Here is a 24,447-nt window from a genome sequence, read left to right on the forward strand (position 1 = left end):
CCATCAGGGGGTTAAAAAAGTAAAAAAGAACTTGCACACTCTTACTGTTCTTTCATATAAATCAGTAGATGCAATCATTTTCTTATGATATGATTCATTATATTGATTATTTAAGCACTAGCTTATTTCAAGAACTGTGAAGGAAGCAAGTTTCTGTAACCTTTCTAAGCAGCCCTCCTGGTATTTACATAATATTAAATGCAGAACCGAGGCAAAACCTAAATTATTGTGTTCAGATGGAGCTATGAACCCTGCTCCTTCTGAAGAGAGATCTAGTACTTTAACCACTACACCATATGCAGTTATGCATATGCAGTTTATGCAGAATATTTCCTTTATGTTAGTTAAGGACTATTTATTAATATTATCATGATTGTAATACCAATCCATTTACATAAGAGCTAATATTGCTTATTATCATGCCATTACAACTACTCTGATGTGGTTCAGATTGGTAGTACCATAATTAGGGTTGGTTCAAGAACATGACTCATCATTTGGTGCCCCCCTCCCTCCCCCTTTTCTCTCGTATGCTTTCATCTGTGTGTGTTTTGCTATTAATTGTGATACGCACTGTGTACATATGTTGCACTTGGGTGCCCCTAGTGTCTCACTCATCTTGGTGCCCCAAGCAGCTGCAGCTAATTTTGATATGTCCTGTATAGAAATCTTACAACTGTGGCTGCTGTGGCACCCCTCTCAGATTGGCAACCCATGTGGGGGATTGTTTCTCTTCATACTTAAACTGGCCATGACCTTAATATGTAGTGAACTATGTCTTTCAGACATTGAAAATACTAAATTATGAAATTTGCTATCACTGAATTTGCTTCTGGCACCATGCACTTGATTTCTTCCTGTAAGAAATCTTAGAGAATAACCTTCATATTATGTGATAATAGCAGCATTACTTGAGACTGAACTGATTTTCATGTATTGAGGTGTATAATTATTTGTTATTCCTCACTGCTATTTTATCTCAGAATAAAAGGCAGTTTAATTAATTAAATAGTATAGTAAAAATGGTTTTATTTCATTTTCTCAAATAAATTCTCAAATATAATATAATATTTGTGTCTCCACTTACATTGTCACTAATAAAATAAGCAGCAAAAAAGTTTTGGGCTGCAGTAGGAAAAAATCTTTCACTTATTCAAAGGTGTAATACATACTAAGTCTTAAATATAGCACCACAGTATGTTCTCGAACCCTAATAAAGTAGATCTGAGTTTAGAATTTGACAGTCAGCAGCCATCACTTTTATTGACTCCAATCATTGTCTTTATCAACCTAATTGCCTGTATATACTGGAATGCATTTAGAGCTACAAGAACTTGTTGGACAACCAGTCCTTTCGTAATGCTGGAAATGCCTGGTATTTTACCAGAAGCCTCTTACCACATATGACCATTGATTATTGTACTGTTTACTGGCATATCACGTGTACTATATTGTTACATTTTTGGAGGCTAATTAATTATTTAAGTACTTCATCTTACTAATTTTCAATCTGTTCATTAGCTTACGTTTTTATGGTACAACCCTCTGTTTCAGAGTGTGATACGGATATGTTTTCATGAACGCCGTTTACAATACATGGAACGAGAACAGATGGCTGCGTGGCAGGCGTCAAGGCCAGGAGATCGTATAGTTGAAGTAGATATTCCACTATCATATGGAATTTTTAAAGTGGAGCAAGACAGTACACTGTGCAACACAGTTGAATTCTTATGGGACCCTACGAAAGAAGTAGGAGTCTATATCAAGGTGAGATACAAATTTGTACACATTTAGAAAACACATACAAATCTTTCCATAAAGAAAACTGATGTAGCATTTGAAACTGTTTAAAAATTCTCCATCATTCTCCCTTTACATGTTCAGGAGCAGCTGTCGGCATGTATAAAGTACTCAGACATGTTTATGTTGGATTACTAAGATGACAAATAAGAAAAACTCCTTTTGCATTACCCGAAGTGTAACATCAGAATTACTGACAAGTGATTATGTATGTTATAATTTTTTAATGCTAAAGGAAATTCAGATTGGATATTGGAAGGGCTTAGATAAACTTTTGTGCAGTACCAATAAAAGGCTACTCTTAGTAATGCAACAGATAGTTTGGAACAGACACAGGTGGTATCTGCAGTGCTAGTGAGCAGAAAAGCCTTAAAAAGAATAAAGGTTCTTTTTTTCTCTTAATCTGGAACCATGGACAAGGTTTATTCAGTGTGTAATTTCAGAATAAACTGCTTCCTTCCCACCCTCCACTCTCCCTTCCACCCAACCCCATGTTTTTTTTTTTTTTGTTATGGTTTTAGGGCGCAAAACTGTTATGGTCATTAGCGCCCGCCCAACCCCATGTGATGATTACCTATACACTGTTTTTGTGCTTTTGATGTATACATGTTTTTATTCATACTATGAGCAAACAATTATTCCACTGTTTGTACAATCAGAGCTAGTAGCAGATAGTTCAGTTAGATGTGGATGGTACACCATAAACCATTTGTCCATATAAGATGCAACTTTACATCAGATGGATTCAAAACATGATTCTTCCTGTTGCCCTTGATATTAGTTGACCATACTTTTTCTAGAGAGAGCAGTTTTCTTCTCAGTTGCCAATATTTTCACTGAGAAATTTTGCCAGATGCTACCTATATTAGTGAAGTTTCTGCTTTGCTTGGCTGTCCATTGTGTAGAAACAAACACAGAAATGTTCTTTAGAAGCTGCTTGGCCAAAGTCAGCCAGAATTTTGGAAAATTTTACCTCTGTGGTTCTTGAATCAATATATGGCACCTAGCCAGTAGAATGCAATCTTGTATAACCCTTGACATGTCTCGTCACTAACAGATTTGAATGCTGATCATGCATGCCATCTCCACTCCCTCCTTGGTTATAATCTTTACGGGAAATAGATTTGAGCTTTATTTTTCTACTTCCATGTCCTCAATACACACTGACCTGTTACAATGTGTTTACAGGTGGTGGACATTTCTCTTATCATTCCTCTTCATGCCAAGAACATTATTGGCAGGCGCAAATGTAAATTCCTCCTCATTCAGGGAAGCTGCACTGAACTAAATTAACATACTTGTCTTATTGTTGTTTGTTGGTGTTGCAGTCTAAACAGCATTGAATGTTTGCATTTGTCAGTTGATTCAAAAACTTTCAGCATGTTTTATAGTGTAAAACATTCCGTTTTCATTTTGTCAAAAATGTTACTGTGTGTGTGTCACTTTCTGAACTATTGATCACATTCTTCTCTGCCTTGATAACCAACACAGGACATTCCTTTCTTTGTTTTTTTAAAGGCAAATTCTGTCGGCTTCTGCTTTGTATGTATGGGGTATTATGTAGGAGGCAAAGCAAGGCCTAAACATGTTTACACTGGCATTTAGGTTCCATTTAATAAACATAGACTCAGTGTCATCTAGTGGTGCAACTACACTAAAGCTACAGATTGGCTGTAAAACAGTGCACTATTCAAGAGCCATATTACATCATTAAAGCACTGTGATGACTATACCTTCATTGCATTACAATAAGAGGAACTTCAGTGATGGTTGTACATGTCACTGTAGGTGATCATTGTGCAAAATAGAGAGAACATGACATGAAGAGGTTGGCAGAGAGCTTAAGCATTTCTTTTTAACATTTTCAGTACTCCTTAAAAATGGGAAATAAATCATATCAACACTATTGCAGACAAGGCAATGGTGATACATCTCATAACACAAAAAGGAGGTGTAGACACTGATTATACAAAAGAGCAAGACAGTTCAGTAACAAAGAAATGCTGAAACACAATTGAATATCTACTGAGCAGCCTGCTTCTTTGACAAATAGGCAAAGACATTGAAGATAACCACTCCTAAAAATAGTGATGGTTGAGTTCTCCGGTTACACATGACTCAGGATGGCATGGGGAAATGGGCATCTATCAACTACTTTGCTAGCTAGCTTTTGTAGCAAGATTTTTCACTTGTGTGTCATCCCATTAAATCATGAGATTGACAATTGACATTTGAAAAATGGTTACTCCCAATCTTTGCAAGACTTAAGCTGTAAGCTACACTTCAGTTACTTTATCGGATAATTACATAAATTATGCACAGGCAACCACTCTGACATTGATAATTCTAAAGGTATAGAGCAAGAAAGGTTATTGTTGAGGAACGAAATTGCCATCTAGCATATTTCAGGTGACATCATCATGGAAAGTACTTCATAAAATATTTTATAAAGTATGACTCATGAATTATAATTACAGTTGCAGGAATAGGAGAAGATTCAGAAAAGGGGATCTCAAGTCACAACAAGAGGTACAGAAAAGAAAAAGATTTACTGAACAACTGAAAAGAGGTGTGTGACCCACAGTACATGAAACAATGAACTAAATGTAATGTAAGATGAGTTCTAGATAAAAAAAAATTTATAATTTCTCCCTGAATAGAAACATCAGTATGAGAAACTGAACATTTCAAACTGTAAGTAGATTGAGATAAGGGTATACATCTTACATGTGTTATTGAAACTCACCTTAGAGTTGATTGGGGTCAGTTTTAGCAGATTCTCAATCAGTGGAAACTGACTTTTGGGCTACAGACATTACTAGACTTGCTTACTTGGATGATGAAGCATTAATAAGCAACTCCGGGATAGACATAATCAGACTGACCCAAAACTATCATCAAACTGCTGTCAAAACAAGACTGTATATTAGTGGGGAGAAGACCACCTGTGATAAATATGAAAAACCCAGTTAAAGCACTCTTGCAAGCAGATGGATTAACCTTCAGAAGAACTGACCACTTTGCATACTCAAGGAGTCTCTTTAGTAAGGACAATAGAACAGATATGGAAATAGACGCATGTCGAGCAGTTGCTAACTGAACACTTTACAATTAAATCAAAAACCTAAAGAAAAGAACTTGGCAGCAAATTTGAAATACACTTATATTAATCTATTATAATGGTGAAACTGTAACAATTAGGAAAAAAGAGGGAAAACTATTAACATTTGAAAATAAAATAGTAACAAAATATTTGGATTTAAGATTGATGAAGATACCAAGGATTGGAGGAGTGGAAAATTATGAAAAACTATAAGAGTTTCATGAACACCCTAATGCTATTTCAGTGTTAAAGAAAAAGAGGTTATGCTGGGCTTGTTGTATGGTAGTAATTTTATAGGGGAGAGAAACTACTATAGCATTATCTAGAAAAGGAATATGAGGATTTGAAGGACAAAGAAGTATATGAGAAACAATATCCAGATGACATAACAAGATCAATATCAACACACAATTGACAACCAAAACATAAGACAGAAAAAAATGAACAACACTTGAGCAGGTATATGACTGATAAGGACCACACCATATAAAGGAAAAGAAAGAAGATAGTACTTGGGTATTTCACTTTTCACTCAAAGTCACAGAACAGGAAACTCCACTCCATAGTGAGATTTTTTATTCTGAAAGGTATTCTGAGCAGAATGTTTGAGTGAGGAGACAATTGTGTGAAAAAGAATGTCGTAAGTGTGCAGAGTATAATGAAGTGAGATCACTCGAGTTTAGTAAATTTTATATATCCCATAGCTTTAAATGAATTATAAGTAACTGTTATTTCACAACAAAACCATCTCTTCCATCATGCCATTTCTGTCGTACTCTCCAAAATGACATGGTCAAGCTTCCCTGATAGCTCACTAGGTTTTATAAATCCTCTTCAGGTAAACAGAAAGCCAAAAAAACAGCACAGGGGCAAGTGAAATGTGAACCAGACCTCTGTATTAGCTTTTCCTAAATTTCAGAAAAAAAATGTAAGTAACCCATCTTTTAGTGCTATTGCTAACCCATATCACTTTTCTTTCCATCAGCAATGCATGATTAATCCCACTTTTACTCTCCACATACTACATCTACATATACACTCCTGGAAATGGAAAAAAGAACACATTGACACCGGTGTGTCAGACCCACCATACTTGCTCCGGACACTGCGAGAGGGCTGTACAAGCAATGATCACACGCACGGCACAGCGGACACACCAGGAACCGCGGTGTTGGCCGTCGAATGGCGCTAGCTGCGCAGCATTTGTGCACCGCCGCCGTCAGTGTCAGCCAGTTTGCCGTGGCATACGGAGCTCCATCGCAGTCTTTAACACTGGTAGCATGCCGCGACAGCGTGGACGTGAACCGTATGTGCAGTTGACGGACTTTGAGCGAGGGCGTATAGTGTGCATGCGGGAGGCCGGGTGGACGTACCGCCGAATTGCTCAACACGTGGGGCGTGAAGTCTCCACAGTACATCGATGTTATCGCCAGTGGTCGGCGGAAGGTGCACGTGCCCGTCGACCTGGGACCGGACCGCAGCGACGCACGGATGCACGCCAAGACCGTAGGATCCTACGCAGTGCCGTAGGGGACCGCACCGCCACTTCCCAGCAAATTAGGGACACTGTTGCTCCTGGGGTATCGGCGAGGACCATTCGCAACCGTCTCCATGAAGCTGGGCTACGGTCCCGCACACCGTTAGGCCGTCTTCCGCTCACGCCCCAACATCGTGCAGCCCGCCTCCAGTGGTGTCGCGACAGGCGTGAATGGAGGGACGAATGGAGACGTGTCGTCTTCAGCGATGAGAGTCGCTTCTGCCTTGGTGCCAATGATGGTCGTATGCGTGTTTGGCGTCGTGCAGGTGAGCGCCACAATCAGGACTGCATACGACCGAGGCACACAGGGCCAACACCCGGCATCATGGTGTGGGGAGCGATCTCCTACACTGGCCGTACACCACTGGTGATCGTCGAGGGGACACTGAATAGTGCACGGTACATCCAAACCGTCATCGAACCCATCGTTCTACCATTCCTAGACCGACAAGGGAACTTGCTGTTCCAACAGGACAATGCATGTCCGCATGTATCCCGTGCCACCCAACGTGCTCTAGAAGGTGTACGTCAACTACCCTGGCCAGCAAGATCTCCGGATCTGTCCCCCATTGAGCATGTTTGGGACTGGATGAAGCGTCGTCTCACGCGGTCTGCACGTCCAGCACGAACGCTGGTCCAACTGAGGCGCCAGGTGGAAATGGCATGGCAAGCCGTTCCACAGGACTACATCCAGCATCTCTACGATCGTCTCCATGGGAGAATAGCAGCCTGCATTGCTGCGAAAGGTGGATATACACTGTACTAGTGCCGACATTGTGCATGCTCTGTTGCCTGTGTCTATGTGCCTGTGGTTCTGTCAGTTTGATCATGTGATGTATCTGACCCCAGGAATGTGTCAATAAAGTTTCCCCTTCCTGGGACAATGAATTCACGGTGTTCTTATTTCAATTTCCAGGAGTGTACATATTCCACAAGCTACCATATGATGCATGAAGGATGGGTCCACATATCACTACTAGTCATTTCCTTTCCTGTTCCACTAACAAATAGTGTGATGGAAAAAAAACTGTTTATAAGACTCCATATGGGCCCTAATTTCTCTCTTCATATTTTTGTGGTCTTCACATGAAATTTATGTTGGCAGCAGTAGAATTGATTCGCAGTCAGCCTCAAATGCCAATTCTCTTAATTTCTGCAATAGTGCCTCGAACGTTATCTTCCCTCCAGGGAGGACAGTTTCAGTTCAGAAAGCACTTGTGTAATACTTACATGCTGACTGAACCTACCAGAAACAAATCTAGCAGCACACCTCTGAATTTCATCCTTTAATCCCATACACTTGAGCAGTACTCATGAATGTGTCACAACAGCATGCCATATACTATCACCTTTATAGATGAGCTACACTTTCCCAGAATTCTCTCAATGTAACAGAGCTGAGCATTCACCTTCCCAACTACCAACCTGAATGAGCATTCACCTTCCCAACTATCAACCTGATGTCCTTTGCAATGCTGCACTTACATATTTAATTGATGTGACTGTGTCAGCAGTGTGTTACTGATGCTTTATTTGAACATTACAGGATTGTTTTCCTTACTCATCCACATTAACTTACATTTTTCTAAAAGCTGCCATTCATCACACCAACTAAAAATTCTGTCGAAGTCATCTTGTATCCTCCTACAGTCACTCAACAATGACACCTTCCCATACACCACAGCATCATCAGCAAACAGCCATAAATTGCTGTTCACGCTGTCCGCCAGGTCACTTATGTATATAGAGTATAAGAGTGGTCCTATCACACTTCCCTGGGGCACTCCTGATGATAACATCATCTCTGATGACCACTCACCATCAAGGCAACATACTGCTGAGTTCTATTACTTGATAAGTCTTCAAGCCACTCACATATCTGGGAACCTAATCTGTATGCTCAGACCTTCTTCAAAAGTCTGCACTAGGGCACCATGTCAAACACTTTCCGTAAATCTAGGAATATGGAAACTGCCTGTTGCCCTCCATCCACAGTTTGTACGATATCGTGTGAGGGGCAAGCCATGTTTGGCATGAGCGATGCTTTTGAAGTTCATGCTGATTTCTTCTGCCTCAAAGAAATTTATTATATTCTAACTCAGAATGGGTTCAAGGATTCTGCAGCAAATCAATGTTATCAGTATTGGTCTGTTATTATTTAGGTCCATTCTTGTACCCTTCGTATTTACAGGTGCCACCTGCACTGTTTCCCAGTCACTTGGTACTTTGCCCTTGCTGAGAGATTTGTGATAAATGCAAGCCAAGTAAGGGACCACTGGTTCACATAACCGGGAGTCCATCTGGACCTGGCTACTACTAATTTGTTTTCAACTCTCTCAGTTGCTTCTCTATGCCAGGGGTGCCTGTTTCTGCATCCTCCAGGTGGGAGTCTGCGCAACAGTCAAATGATAGTATGTTTGGGCAATCCTCCTTCATGAATGATTTCTTAAATGTGAAATTTAAAACTTCACCTTTCCTCTTGCTGTCTTCTGTTGTCACATCAGACTGGTTGCTGAATGACTGGATAGAAGCCTTCGGCCCACTTAGTTACTTTACATATTGTCTGAATTTTCTCAGGTTCTCGGCAAGATCTTTAACTAAGGTATGATGGTGTATGCTTCATGCATTGATCTTTTACAGACGCATGAATTTCTACTTACTTTTGCCTGGCAACATTTCTGTGTTCTTTTTTGAACCAGGAGTACAACAATCGCTGTTTCCTAAGTATTTTTGGATTGTTAAACTATGGGGAGTCTTTTCCATCCTTAGTGTACTTACCTGTCACATACATCTCAAGAGCATGACTTATGATCAGCTTCAGCTTTGCCCATAATTCCTCTACATCCATTGTATTGGAACTATATGATGTCAATTCCTTGGCTAAGTGGGTGGGTTGATTGGTTGTTTTTGGTTGGTTGGTCGGTTGGAGGGAGGGAACCAGTGAGGTAATAGGTCCTATTGGATTAGAGAAGGATGGAGAAGGAAATCGGTCATGCACTTTCAAAGGAACCATCCTGGCATTTGCCTGAAGTAATTGGGGGAAATCACTGAAAACCTAAATCAGTATGGCCAGATGTGGGTTTGAACCGCCATCATCCTGAATGTGAGTCCAGTGTGCTAAAAACTGCACCGCCTCATTCAGTATATAAGTGGGATGCTAACAACTACTTATTTGCTTTTTCCAGCGTAAATACTGTCCTAGCCTTCTTGATGGATTTACTAACTTCAGTAACCACCATCACTGTCTTTATACTGACACTATTGATAAGGTCAGACCCGTTTGTAGCTATGAGATCTGAAATATTTTCATTGTGCATGGGCAGTTTTCAGAAAATGTGTTCAAAAGTACTTCACAAGACTGTCTATTGTACAACCTGTAGTGAATCCACAGAGATCATCCCTTTCTATACTCGGTAGATTAAAATCGCCTCCAACTAATACTGCGTGATCTGGATATGTCCGCAATACTGAGTGTGGACTTTCCTTGAATGGCTCTACAACTGTTATGGGGAATCATGTGGCTAGTAAAAACATCTGATAATTAACTTGAGTTCACCTAGGTCTGCTACTCAAGTCTTGGTAACTTCGTGGTCACACTCAGTTTTGACCTCGATAGACACAATATTTTTGTCAACAGCAATGAGCACTCCCCTCCCTGTGGCATCTAATCTGTCTTTTTAATATATGCTCCATGACTCATTAAATATTTTGGACCTTTTACTTCGGGTTTCAGCCAGCTCCCGGTTCCGAGAGTAATTTGAGTGTGACAACTTTCCTGGAGGACAATAAGTGAAGGAACTTTGTTATGAATATTTCAACAATTTACTGTTAAGATTTTGACAGTCAAAGTGTGTGTATTTTGTATGTGATCTGATTTCACTCTCTATGTATCGACTGGTGAGCATTCATCAGAAGCCCTCAAACTACTGCCCAACCTAAAAATCCCCCATGTGCACTCCGCAAGTACTCTGCTATTAGTGTTGCTGCTTCTTTTTATGTAGTGCACCCCTGACCTATCAAACGGTATCCTACAGTTCTTCACTCCATAATGTAGGTCAAGGCATTTGCAGCCCAGACCTTCACAGAAGCGGTTGAGTCTTTGATTGAGATCCTCAGCTCGGTGTCAAACCAAAGGACCACAATCAATTCTAGGAAAGATACTGAAAATTTTGAGCTTTGCTTGAACCCCATGTGTGAGGCCAGCAGGCTTCAGCACTTCTGCTAGCAGCTTCTACAAACCAAAGATGGTCTCAGAGCCCAAGCAACAGACATAACTGTTGCCGATGTGAGACACAAGCTACAAGTGACTGCATACTACACACATGACAGCCAGAAGCAGAAGTTCTCTCTCTGTGGTTTCTAAACAGGACAGAGTGCTCCTATATCATGTATTATATAGACTTTGGTCCATGCACAAGATGCCACGAGAAAATCTTGAGAGTTTGTCAGATGCCAGTATATATAAATTTTCTTAAACTGTAATACAATGACACATCCAGTATTGAGGGAGGTGGTGCAATGGTTAGCACACTGGACTCACATTTGAAAGGACGATGGATCAAACCCACCTTCAGCCATGCAGATTTAGGTTTTCTGGGATTTTCATAAATTGTTCTGGGTAAATGCTCTGATGGTTTCTTTGAATTGGAGGTGACTGATTTCCTTCCTCATTCTTTCATAATCTGAGCCTGTGCTCCATCTCTAATTGCCTCACTGTTAGTGGGATGTTAAACCCTAATCTTCTTCCACAAGAGCAAGGAAATTTTGTTTCTAATTTTTATGATTCCCTAAAACACTACACAGAGCGATGTGGTGCAATGTTTAGCACACTAGACTCAAATTTTGGAGAAGGACAGTTTAAATCCATGTCTGGACATCTAGATTTTTCCCCCTAAATCACTTTACACAAATGCCAGGATGGTGTCTTGACCTTCCTTCCTTCCTTCCTTCCTCCCTGTAAAACACTGCAGTTCAGTGCTGGGATGGTTTCTTTGAATGGCTATCACTGATTCCTTCCCCCATCATAAAACCTTGTAACTTACCTTAGGTTGCAGTGAAGTTTAACTCTCAACTATGTCTTCTCTGCAAGACCTACTTGGAAAGTGTGGAGAGGAACTAGTGGCAGGTTAAAGTTTTGAGTCAGTCTGTAAGACATGGTGGTCTGCTCCCTGTAAAAGGAAAGTATCATGATGCAAGTCCCAATCTGGCAGACTGTTTCAACTAGTAATTTTGTTTGTCCACTAACCATTTATTTTTTTAATCATATTTCTCTTTACACACTTGGCTAATCTTAAAATCTGTAACGTCCAAGAGCTTTCTGATACATCCTCAAATGCAGTCTGGACTTTGCCATTAAACCAAGAGAAGTAGTGTAATGGCTTAAGGAAAAGGCTGGGACAAATACTTTGAAAATGACACTGTTGATTTCCTTCCTCCCATCACAGCTTGTGCAGCATCTGTAGTGACCTCACCATTCATAGGACATTCAGCCTTAATCTTCCCTTTTCTTCCATTAAATTTGTTAATGTCCCAAGCCCTGTAATGATCTTTACGACATGCATATACCTGATAATGGATTTCGCCTTCCCTTTCATCACTATTGTAGCTGTACACAGTCTGTTTACTCTTATTTATTTAATTATTTATTTATTCATCCATCCTTAGGATATTTAGTACAATAGTATCAGACATTACAGTTACAGACCAGAAATAATATATATGTATATTAAAACATAAATAGAGGAGGATAGGATTAGGTGAGGATAGGGCAGGTAGTTCGCCATGGCCTATCAATGGAACCACCTCAGCATATGCACTGGACGGGAAAGAAACCATGATCCTCCCAGTGCATTAGCACTGGCATAACCACCTTGCTCAGCACATGATTGGAAGGACCATAACATTATGACCATCTGCTTAATAGTCTGTTCGTCTGTCTTTGGAACAAAATACGGCACTGATTCTGTATTTCAGGGATCAGACAGAGTATGTTGGTAGGTTTGTGGCATTAAATGTCTATGCACAAGTCATGTAATTCGCATAAATAATGGGCCGCTGATGTGCGTATATGGTGATGGTGCCCGATTGTGACCCAGATGGGTTCCATAGAATTTACATTAGGCAAATTTGGTCACCGAGACATCAACATGAGTTCAGTACAATGCTCCTCAAACCACTGTAGCACAATTGTGGCTCCGAGACATGGACAATTGTACTACCGAAAGATGACATCGTTATCAGGTGAGACATCAAGCAAGAAGGGGTGCAGGTGGTTTGTAGCTGCCAGTGTGTCTTTGAGTACTACCACAGGTCCCATGCAAGCACAGAAGAATATCTGAGATTGTCTCCCATAGCATAATACTGCTCCCACCACCCTGCACCCATGGTGCGCTGCACGTTTTGAGCTACTGTTCACCTTGATGTTGCTCTTTTGGCAGAGATGCCACAGATCACCATGTATCCTACTTCACAGAGCAGACAAGTCTCTGAAATCCACATTCTGTGAAGATTCGTGGATGTCTAACCATTTAGCACCTAGTGGCAGTTTCACTGTCCTCCTACCTGTTTCGGCAGATGCTCGTGACAGTTGCACATGAACATTCCATCAGATTTGCTATTTTTGAAATACTTGTTCACAGGCTCTGTGTATTAATAATCTGCCCATTGTCAATGTCACTTACATCAATGGATTTCCCCATTTGCTGCCCATATCTTTGGTAGGGTGATCCCCAGTCCATTTCTGCTCCGCTTATATGCTTTTGTTCCCACGTCACATGCTGACAATGCCACTAGGTGGCATCCAGTTTCACAGTGGGCAGTAGTCAAAAAGTTTTGGCTTGTCACTGTAACTAGAACATGAAATTTTGATATAAAACATATGTGAAAAAATGAGAGCACATAAATACATAACAGAACACAACACTACAGAAAAATGTAACACATGGAAAACCTGCCAACACTATATCCATCATAAGTAGATAGCACCAGATCACTTCCCTGAGGTGGTGTAGTGCACTGCATCTGAATCAGAGGAAACAGAAAACCAACAGCAGAAACATTCTTTTGCAAAGACAAACATTGCATAAATGGAACATCTGTTACCAGAATCAAAAGAATTCAATAATAAATAAGGGCCTAGTATTTCTGTAAGCTAACATATTAATTTACATTGTAGAAATTTTTCTCAACAAAAACTGATTTTAACTCTGCTCTAAAATCCGGTGCCTAAGAGTTTAGTTAAATGATCCTTCCATTTTGTGTTGATTTCTAAAAGTTTTGTGGTTCAAATGGCTCTGAGCACTATGGGACTAAACATCTGTGGTCATCAGTCCCCTAGAACTTAGAACTACTTAAACCTAACTAACCTAAGGACATCACACACATCCATGCCCGAGGCAGGATTCAAACCTGCGACTGTAGCAAAAGTTTTGTGCTTTGTACCCTTTCTAACTCATTTCTACCCACTACCAGTTGGAGATCTTGGTTTTAATTCATCTTTCCAAAATGAATATAACTTGTTTCCTTCACATTAAGGGTCAGCCAGTTGGCACTGAACCATGAATGCAAGGACTTGAGAACTTGATTGGTTGTTGTTAACAGAGATTTCTTAAAATCACTCATTATTACACTGGTGCAATCTTCAAACATGATCTTAGCTGCACTTTCTGAGTATGTGATTCATATAAATAAGGAACAGAAGGGGCCTAACATATTACCCTGTGGTATACATATTTGGGCTTACTTTGCATCCGATACTACTCTGATTTTATGATTAAAATTTGCTTATGTGAGTTCCTAAACCCATGATGTATTTTGCAAATAATATTGAAACCACTTGTTTTCTATTCCTTTTATCCCAGTTGCTTCCAACTTATCTAAAATTATTTCATGGCTAACAACATCTAAAACTTCAGAAAAATCTAAATTGACTCCTACACTAGCATTATTGTTATCAAAGTTCCTATTTCATCTGTGTAACACATTAGTGCTGTTTCTGTACTTCTATCTGTTTGAAAGCCATATTGATTATTATTCAGTAGACTGTTCATTTAAGCACTTGGTGAATCATTGTTTCATTATTATCTCAATTACTTTTGAGGAGGGATATACAGGCTGTGTGTGGCCCATGGATCACATGCAGCCCGCCACTGATGGCAGCCCATCTGTCACCATTGGTTCTCGCAATTTTTTTATTAAAATATTTTATTTCATTTCTAGATTTCTTTATGCTTTCCTTTACTGCTTCCTCAAAGTTGTAGTGTCAGTAATGACTCGTATATTCCTACAGTTCTCCACAACATAAACTGACCTTCCCCAAGGATGGCTTTTACCAGTCTTCCCATACCTAGGTAAATAATTTGTTAGTAGTTTGCAACCATATGTTATGGAACTGATGCTTTCAGTCAAAACAGTTGTTTTGGAAATGCCTTCCAGAGAAATAGAAATTTGTTGACATCAACTGAAGTAGTTATTATGTCCATTTTCCTAATTACAAGAAAGTGTTAGAGAAGTTAAAAGCCAACTTTAAGATTACATACAGTGAAAAAGTTGGTAACATGATTTCAACCTTAAAGTTTGCTTCACTGAGTTTCATTAGGTGAATCCATTCCTAAATTTATTTAGCGACCCTTGTGCCATTTTGCCTGAAAATGCACCAGAGGCAGTGCAGCTGGAACTCTTAGAGGTGCAAAATGATGACACTTAAAATTATATTTGATGAAGCAAATCTGTTGAGTTTCTATTGTTGTGTCAATAGAAACAATTATAAGTTATTAGTAGATAATGCATTAAAATGCACTAGCCTCTTTGAGTCACCTTAGACTATTGAAGGATGTTTCTAAAATGAAAGTAAAAAATGACAGGACTAGCAGAGTGGGTCATAAGCAACTACCACATGATAAAACATGTCTGTATCCCTTAGTGTTTAGCACTAGGTATTATTTAACAGTGTTGCACACCACTGGGAAGGCAGACATACAACATGCCATCAGAGCTGAAATGATAGCAGGTATTCCAGGTGGACAACATCACGGAGTTTCTTCCAACATACGCTGGAACACAAATGCAATGTGCTGGGCAGTGCAAATGCCTGTTTGATATGATGATGCGTAGAGGGCAGCACCTGTGCACATTGCAGAGTCTGGTTCATCCTGTGTCAGTGTGTCAACAAACGGGGTCAGTCCTGCGTTTGGTAGTGTGTGGAGTGGACATGAAATGGAGCAGTTTTCTTGAGAGGAAAGGGCAGACGTGTATTGTGTTTATGGAGTGGTGGATGGAAATGCTCTCACTGCTCAGTGGATGTACATTAATTGGTTTCCAAATCGTTGAATGCCAGATCCATACATGTTTACTACTATTCACAGGTCCCTAAGACAGACAGCTGCATTTTGGTTGAGTTGTCCACTGACAAGGTTTCATAATGGCACATGTGCATTTGAGGCCTACTGTGAACCATGATGCATTAATTTTGTGATGCAGGTGCAAAGGCTGGACAGTCACAGTCATTAATGCACAGTGCATACACCAGAGTTTGAAGAAGAGGTGTTAACATTGCTACAAAACATGCCCACAACAAGCTCATGGATTGTTGCTCAAGAAATGGGTGTAAGCTATTCTACACTCTGGCGTGTGTGAAATGAAAATGATTTGCACTTTTACTGCTTACAGAAAGTTCAAGTCCTTAATCCATAAGATTTTCCGCATCACATTGACTTTTGCAGAAATGTGCCATTCAACCTGCATTCCCACACTTTGTACATTTTACGGATGAGACATCATTTGCAAGGGAAGGTGTGTTCAACAGCCACAATCAACATGTGTGGGCAAGGGAAAATCCACATGGCACCTTTGTTCATGGTCACCTAGAGTGCTTTGCAATCAATGTTTGGGCTGATTTGGTAGGCAATAATCTGACTGGTACATACCTTGGTCCATACTCTGATGACTGAACATTAGCAGATACTTAATCTTTTTAAGGGAAACACTGCCAGAGTTATTGGAACATGTCCCACTCAATGTGAGACAGCACATGTGGTACCAACAAGACAGTGAATCTGTGCTTTTCTCTCATGTGGTGCACAATCGTTAGGTTGAGGCCTTCTGGTGAGAACTGGATAGGGTGCAGTGGGTTGGTGGCAGCGTATGCACATTCCCCCAACTTGATGCTTCTTAATCTTTTCATCTGGGGACATCTGAAATCCATTGTTGTTGAAGCACCTATTGAGATGGTTGAAGAGCTGATAGTGTGAATTATGACAGTCTCTGCAATCCCCACTTCATGAGGGGCATTTGAAAGGGTGTAACAATCTCTCAGGCATCGCTGTGTGGCATGCATTCAAGCAGAAAGACATAACTTAATCAGTTCTTGTAACTGTTTGCAAATAAAGATCATGAAACACCAACTCTACCTCTCTTTTTGCCTTGATGTCATAAAAAATTAAAAATGTTGCTCTGCAAACCTGCTACCATGTTGATTTTGGTGGCAGGTTGTATGCCTATCTTCCTGGTGGCACACAATGCTGTTAAATGATGCCTAGTATCAAACTGGGTTGCTATGTGAAAGTTGCTTGTTGTTACTCACTCAACCAACCATCTCATTTTTACATTCAGTTTAGAAACATGTTGTATATGTGAGCAAACTTTTTCCATGACCACTTGCTGAATGAAAGTTTTAGACACCTCAATTTTTGTGTATAATGATAGACTGGTTACTGAAATCCATTATTTTAGCAATAAAATTAAAAATAAAATGCAGTAATGCAGTCTCATTTCCCATAAAAGGTTACTGTGTTCCAACTAATACCAAACTGTATAACAACCCAGAATTATTTGACGGATTATGATTATCTTAATCATAGTTATATCTCCAATTTACCTGCACCCATTCCAGTTTCATCATTTAGGATATTGCCCTTCTCAATGTTTTCAGTTTGTTTGCTATTGGGCCCTGCACAAGGATTACTTAGAAGTTCCATTGAACTTGGCATAATTTGTGCTGTGCTTCTTGTAGCTCTTTTGAATGTGTACTGTATAACCACTAAACAGACATCACGATGAAGACTCTTAGAATTCTTAGTGCTGATAAGATGATTCTCACATGCCATTGTCAGCTGCTCTGATTTATAGCTTTTAGCTATGGAATTTCCAAACAGAGGTTTCTTGTTTTACTGTTTACACTTCCCCATCATCCCTGTAAGCTTATTCAGTCACCAAGGGAACATTCTCAATGTACTGAGATAAAGTGCTTCCTTTTGAGTTTCTGTATTTTGTACAAATGGTACAGTTCATTTCAGAACATGACGAATTGTAAAAAGGTAAATAAATAAAATTTGGTGATCTGATATTGTATGCAAAATGCTACAATTTTCAAGAGATTACAGTTAGTCTAGAAAAACTGCTAGCATACATTACGTCAAGTGCTGATTACTATAAATCTATGGAAATACACTGTGCAACACAATTAAAGGATCACTGTTTTGAAATGCTGTAAATGTATCCCATTGCGACGTAAAAGTTTTGAATGTGGCTCAAAGGTGCCTACAACCTTCCTCTGTAATTGTGCAAAAGTATGGCACCGTCTGACGTCACTCTCGGGACTGGTGGTGCCTCTATACAGCAAGGTCTCAACACGTGCAAAAAAAAAAGGCCAGACCTCAGAAGTTCATGTGAGGTGTAAAGTGGATTAACACTGTTACACTGACAACAAATTTCACCGCAGTTCTGTCCAGTGCCGTTTGTGTGTGTGTGTGTGTGTGTGTGTGTGTGTGTGTGTGTGTGTGTGTCACACGATGGGAAGTTCATTACACCCCTCTTACCCACATTTGCATTTCCTGACACTTTTGTGATGGAGGTCAGAACTACAACACTCAGCATGGAAGTCACATGGTTTTCTTATGGATGCCCGAGGAAAACATTTCAGACACACTGCCATTCAAAATCAACATGAAAAGTCCTCAGAAGATTGCATAAAGGGCAGTGAAACCACCTCTTTCTGTGGGGGCACTGATTCCCACACATTTCATGATCAAAAATGACAGTTGGCACTCAGTGAGCAACAGGATGACATTCTTGACAACCTCTGACACTGGTAACATCCCCCAGATGATTCAACCTTCCTCTAAGGACGTCATAAGCTAGCAACCCCATTGAACATGATCACACCCTCTTGAAGTGCAGTGCGACTGCAGTATTTGGTCCGGTTTACAGGGTGGAACCACTAGGGACCTTTCAAAACCATTCAATAAAATCTGAATGTGATCCAAAGCAGCAAAGGGTGCTTACGCTTTTTCAGCTTTCCTGTTTTGCACCCTCCTGTGGTATCATCTTTGAGGAATGTGACATTGAACTCGTGTATGAATGAAACAGCAAAGAGTCCCTCTAAGACTCCCACCAGTTTGGCAGCACCATGGGTGCCACCCACCTACCTTTGTTGTTGTGCATTTTAAAAATTGGCCTGTACAAAAACCAACAGCCTGCAGGTAGGCTACACTGCTGATCTTGCACCTGCTAGTAGGCATGTGGAATTGGAGGGTTGTCAAGGGATTGCCTGCCTGCATGCTCCTAGGACTTGGGCAATGGGAGAAACTTGCGTCATTTCAAAACAATGATCCTTTAATTTTGTTGCTCAGTGTGCAATACTATCTGAGTTTAATACTGATAATGTATTGCCATACTCACATTGGCACAGTAAATAATGATAATACAAACTCTTAGGTGTAAAATAACAACATAAAATAAAGTGGATATAAATGTAGAATTTTGTATTGGACAACTGACATATCCCGTCTGAAATATAAATAATAAATATTTGTAGAGTAATGAAACTATAATTACATGCATTTTTCATAACCTGTTGTAGACTGAAGAGAGCAAGCTTACTGTGCCAACAGTATATCTTTATTCTTTGTTGCAGGTTAACTGTATAAGCACTGAATTTACTCCAAAGAAGCATGGAGGAGAAAAAGGGGTTCCATTCCGTATTCAGGTAGAAACATACCTACATAATGAGGGTAAACTGAAGTGGCTTCATGCAGCAGCGTGTCAAATAAAAGTTTTCAAGGTAATTATTCCAGGATTAATGTTTTTCCTTTAGCTCATAGTTATTGAAAACAAAACAAAAAATATTTGTATTTATGGCTTCACTGAAAGTAAGCACTAGCCACATGACCATTTGAATGTCTGTCATTTCGTTATTGTAAAAATTGGTTCCATTAACTAAAAGAATAAGAAGCCACTGGAAAATGCATGACTTCAGCTTGAAAAACTGTGATGATAAATAGAGGAGTCACACATTTCAAGCATACTGTGATAATGTTTCAGTTGCTTCGCCTCTTTCAGTAGTTTCTCTTGAAAATCATTAAAATATCCCAAAGTATTTTCCTTTCTCTGCAGAGAATAAATACAGTTTACTGTAACTTATATTCACATTTGATTTCTTCCTTCAGAGCTTCCCTCTGGCTTTCAAACTCTAGTATCAAGTGAATTCACCATTTATGCTGCTTTGATCATGAAATATTCTGTCTGTTCTGTAAACAGTCTATACACATTCCCTACATTGGACGATGTAGGAAAATTTACAGAACTGTGATTAATTCTTATGATCAGGGCTCACATTCAACTTTGGGCATGATTACAGTCATGAAGATTTTTTTGTTGATTTAAAAGGAATGTTGAAGCTTTCAGGTGGTTTATGAAGTGTGCTTGGGTGACTCGGTTGACAGAGCACTGCACACCAGAAGCAAGGGCTACATTAGCTGGGTTAACCTAGTACAATAGACCATTTGCACCTTGAATGTTGCACTCTTTAAAAAATTCATGAGCTTAGTGAAGCCAATGCAAAACTGATGTTTAGATAATGAATAGATATAAAGAATAAAGTTCTTATTATTGAAATAGTTTCAAAGGTATATGCTTTGTAATGTTTCAGTTAAAGGGAGCTGACCGTAAACATAAACAAGACCGTGAAAAAATTCTGAAACGTCCACCAGCAGAGCAAGAGAAGTTTCAGCCTTCATATGAGTGTACAGTTTTGAATGATGTAAGTTACTTGCCATAAATGGTTTATTGTTATTATCATCATGTACTCTTTAGTCACATTTCCTTTCTTTCTAAGTTACCCGTTTTCAGGCCTAAACATTTGTTCACTGCAATTATTGCTAAGTTTTCATGTTAGAAAATTGTGTGTGTGTGTGTGTGTGTGTGTGTGTGTGTGTGTGTGTGTGTGTGTGTGTGTGTGTCTAGGTCGAAAATGCATCTCAACTTATATTTTATTTGGTATAAACTGTTGTTGTTGTTGTAGTCTTCAGTCCAAAACTGATTTGATAAAGCTCTCCACACTAGTTTATCCTGTGCAAGCTTCTTCATCTCTGCAACTACTGCACTCTATGTCCATTTGAACTGTCTGTCGCCATCTACAAGTTTTACTTCCCATACTTCCCTTCAGTACAAAATTCGTGATTCTTTGATGCCTCAGGATATGACCTGTCGGCTGATCTCTTATTTTAGTAGACTTGTTCAATAAATTTCTCACCCCCCCCCCCCCCCCACCTTTCCATTTGGTTCATTGCCTCATCATTAATTACTCGACCTACCCATCTAATCTTCAATATTCTCCTGTAGCACCATGTCTCAGATTTTCTGTCCTCTTCTTGTCTGAACTATTTATCAGTGTTTCACTTCCTTGCAGGCACCACACAGGGCTTCTGAACACTAAAATTTTTATTTAGTCTTTATGAATTTCTCTTTGTCAGAAATGCTTTTCTGGCCATTGCCAGTCTGCATTTCATATCCTTCCTACTCTGATGCAGCATCAATTACTTAGCAATTCATTTAGCATAACTCATTGACTACTTTTAGTATCTCATTTCCTAATCTAATTCCCTCAGCATCACCTGATTTATTTTGAATACATTCCATTACTTTTGTTGATGTTAATCGTATAACCTCTTTTTCAAGACAATATCGATTCCATTCAACTGCTCTTCTGAGTCCTCTGCCATCTGACAGAATTAAAATGTCATTGACAGTCCTCAAAATTTTTATTTATTCTCCCTGAACTTCAATTCCCTTTCCAAATTTCTCCTTGGTTTCCATTACTACTTGCTCAGTTTGAAAGGCTGAATAACATCTGAGACACATTGCAACCCTGTCTCCCTCCCTTTTCAGCTACTGTTTTCCTTTCACTTCCTGTTACTCATACCTGCACTCTGGTTTCTGTACAACCTTCGCTCTCTGAAGATTTTCCCTAAACTCAAAGAGTATGTTCCAGTCAATGTTGTCAAAAGTGTTATCTAATTGTAAAAATCCTATAAATGTGAGTTTTCCATTTTTTAACACCAATCTTATAAAAATAAGTTATAGAATCAGTATTGCTTCGCATGTTCCTACATTTTTCTGGAACCCAAACTGATCTTACCTGAGGTTGGTTTCCACGAGTTTTTCCATTCTTCTGTAAATAATTTGGGTCAGTATTTTGCAACCTTATTAAACTGTAGATTAGTTAATATTCATACATGTCAGCACATGCCAGCTTCAGAATTAACACATTAATGTTAATAAGAATGAAACACAGCTGTACTTAGATATGATTGTTATGTCACTACCAGTTTTATTCAGTGAACATTACCAAGTGCCACTGAAAATTCACCCATAGTCTTTGTAACTAATTGTTACTGAATTTTGCCAATACCATGACTCAAGAAGTCTAATCATCTCAAGGAACATTAAACGCACACTCTCAAACACAATGAGCACTTACTGCTGGCTGTGCTTGCCCAAGACAGTTGCCAGAGGGTCTGTGTGCTCCCGACATTCCAGAATGTGCCTTCAGTGTTATGTAAGGCAATTAGACTTTTTTTAACCATGCTGATACAATTCTGTGAGAACTAGTTGCGAAGACTGTTGGGAAACATTTGGTGGCACCTTATGATGGTCATTGAATGAAACTGGATGTTGCATAATAAACATACCTAAATGCAGCTGTGGTATTTCTTATTAACATTACCATAAATCAGCTGTGGAGCACAAAATGATGAAAATGTACTCATTATAATGTTCTTCTCAAAGTCTCATGGTATTTTGCCTGTTGTATATTTCTTAAAGACCAAGTGGAATAGTTTCGTCATTGCTGGTACTCCAAGGGTCATGTTTCATCTTAGAGCTTTCATTGTTTTATCAAATTCTTCTCACTGTACTGTATCCTCCATTTCATCTTCATCTATTATCTCTTGCTTTCAGATCTGATTCCTTTGAATGGCCCTTTTATGTATTCTTTTCCCCTAGTCATACATGCTTCTACAGCCTTGCATTTGTCCACTAGCCATACCTGCTTAGCCATTTTGCATTTTTTGTCACTCCTGTTTTTTTAGGTCTGTATTTCCCTTTGTATGCTTCATTTTGTATTTTCTCATTTTTGTACATTAGATTCACTGTTTCATGTCTTTCTGAAAGACTGCTGCTGGGCCTTTCTTTTTGCTTATTTGAACTTCTGCAATCTTCACTATTTCATCTCTCATAGCTACTCATTCACCTCCTGTTATATCATTTCTCCTTTTTTGTCCAATGTTCCCTTTGAAACAATCTTTGGTTATTTAAATTTATCAAGTCTCCATCTTATTTTCCTACCTTTTTGTAATTTCTTCCATTTTAATATGCAGTTCATAACAGTAAATTATGGCCAAGTGTCCATATCTGCCCCTAGAGATGTCTTACAGTCTAAAATCTGGTTTCCACATCTCTATTTCACCATGTATAATCAATCTGAAACCTTCCAGTATAACAAGGTTTATTCTGTGCATACAATCTTCTGTCATGATTCTTAAGCAGTGTGTTAGCAATGTGATCTGTGGAAAATTCTACCAGTCAGTGTACCTTGTCATTCATTCCTTTCAGTCTCCTTCATTTTTTATTCTCTTCTTTCTGATGCTATCAAATTCCAGTCCCCTATCACAATTAAATTTTCATGTCCCTTAACTGTGAATAATTTCTTTTTATCTCACTACACATTCTTCATCTGCAGAACTGGTTGGCATATGAACTTGTATTACTGCAGTGGGTGTTGGCTTTGTATCTATCTTGGTTATGATAATGTGTTCACTATGCTATTCATAGTAGCTTACTCACATTCTTATTTTCTTATTCATTGTTAGACATGCTCCTGTATTAGGCTCTTTGATTTTGAATTTATAACCCTGTACTCATCTCACCAGAAGTCCTGTTTTTTCTGCCACCGCAATTCAGTAAGTTCCACTACATCAAACTTCAGCCTATCCCTTTATCTTTTTCAGTTCTCTAACCTAATTACCAGATTAAGTGATCTAGCATTCCATGCTTCGACTCATAGCATGCCAATTTTTATTTATTTACTTATTTATTTTTTTCCTGATGGCAACATCCTTCTGAGTAGTCCCCATCTAGAGATCTGAACAGAGGGGATTATTGTAACTCTGGAATATTTTACTCAAAAGGATGCTATCATCAGTTAGGTATACAGTAGATTAGCATGTCCTTAGGAAATGTACTGGCTGTTCAGCTCATGTTCAACTGTTCACATTACCAACATTGCAAGGCCATGTTGGCTAATGTTACAAGTCCAGATCAGTCAATCAACTGGATGTTGCCCTTGCAACTGCTTAAAATACTGCTGCCACTCTTCAGGAAAAATAAATTAGTCAGGCCTCTCCACAGATTCCCCTTCATTGTGGTTGCAACTGTGATACAGCTATCTGTATCATTAATGTACATAAACCACCCCACACCAGTAAGTTCCTTGGTTTATGGATCTGTGTATAATGTAGCCACATAACTATAACACAAATTGAATGGGAAGAGGGGTAAGAAATAAGCTGCAGGAATGTCAAATCTGTCAGTAGAGAGAAATTGCATTTATAAAATTTTAAATTAAGAAAAAATACTAAATATAGTTTGTTACTAATTTCAGTTACTAAACAACCATATTCAGACGCAATGTCTACTTATGCTGTAGCTAGAACACCATTGTACCAGCCAAGTT

General features: G+C 39.2%; 1 protein-coding gene across 5 annotated transcripts in view; it reads left to right on the plus strand.

Moving 5' to 3' along the window:
• Positions 1-24,447, plus strand: part of LOC126471125 (transcription factor CP2) — a 941,484-nt gene that overhangs the window by 733,126 nt on the left and 183,911 nt on the right. For all 5 annotated transcript variants that reach the window (XM_050099206.1, XM_050099210.1, XM_050099207.1 and 2 more), the window contains 3 exons: positions 1,555-1,767; positions 19,351-19,497; positions 20,365-20,475. In XM_050099206.1, the coding sequence (XP_049955163.1) occupies positions 1,555-1,767; positions 19,351-19,497; positions 20,365-20,475 (471 nt within the window). The remainder of the gene's footprint in view (positions 1-1,554; positions 1,768-19,350; positions 19,498-20,364; positions 20,476-24,447) is intronic.

This window comes from Schistocerca serialis, chromosome 3 (assembly GCF_023864345.2).
Source record: "Schistocerca serialis cubense isolate TAMUIC-IGC-003099 chromosome 3, iqSchSeri2.2, whole genome shotgun sequence".
Taxonomy (NCBI): domain Eukaryota; kingdom Metazoa; phylum Arthropoda; class Insecta; order Orthoptera; family Acrididae; genus Schistocerca; species Schistocerca serialis.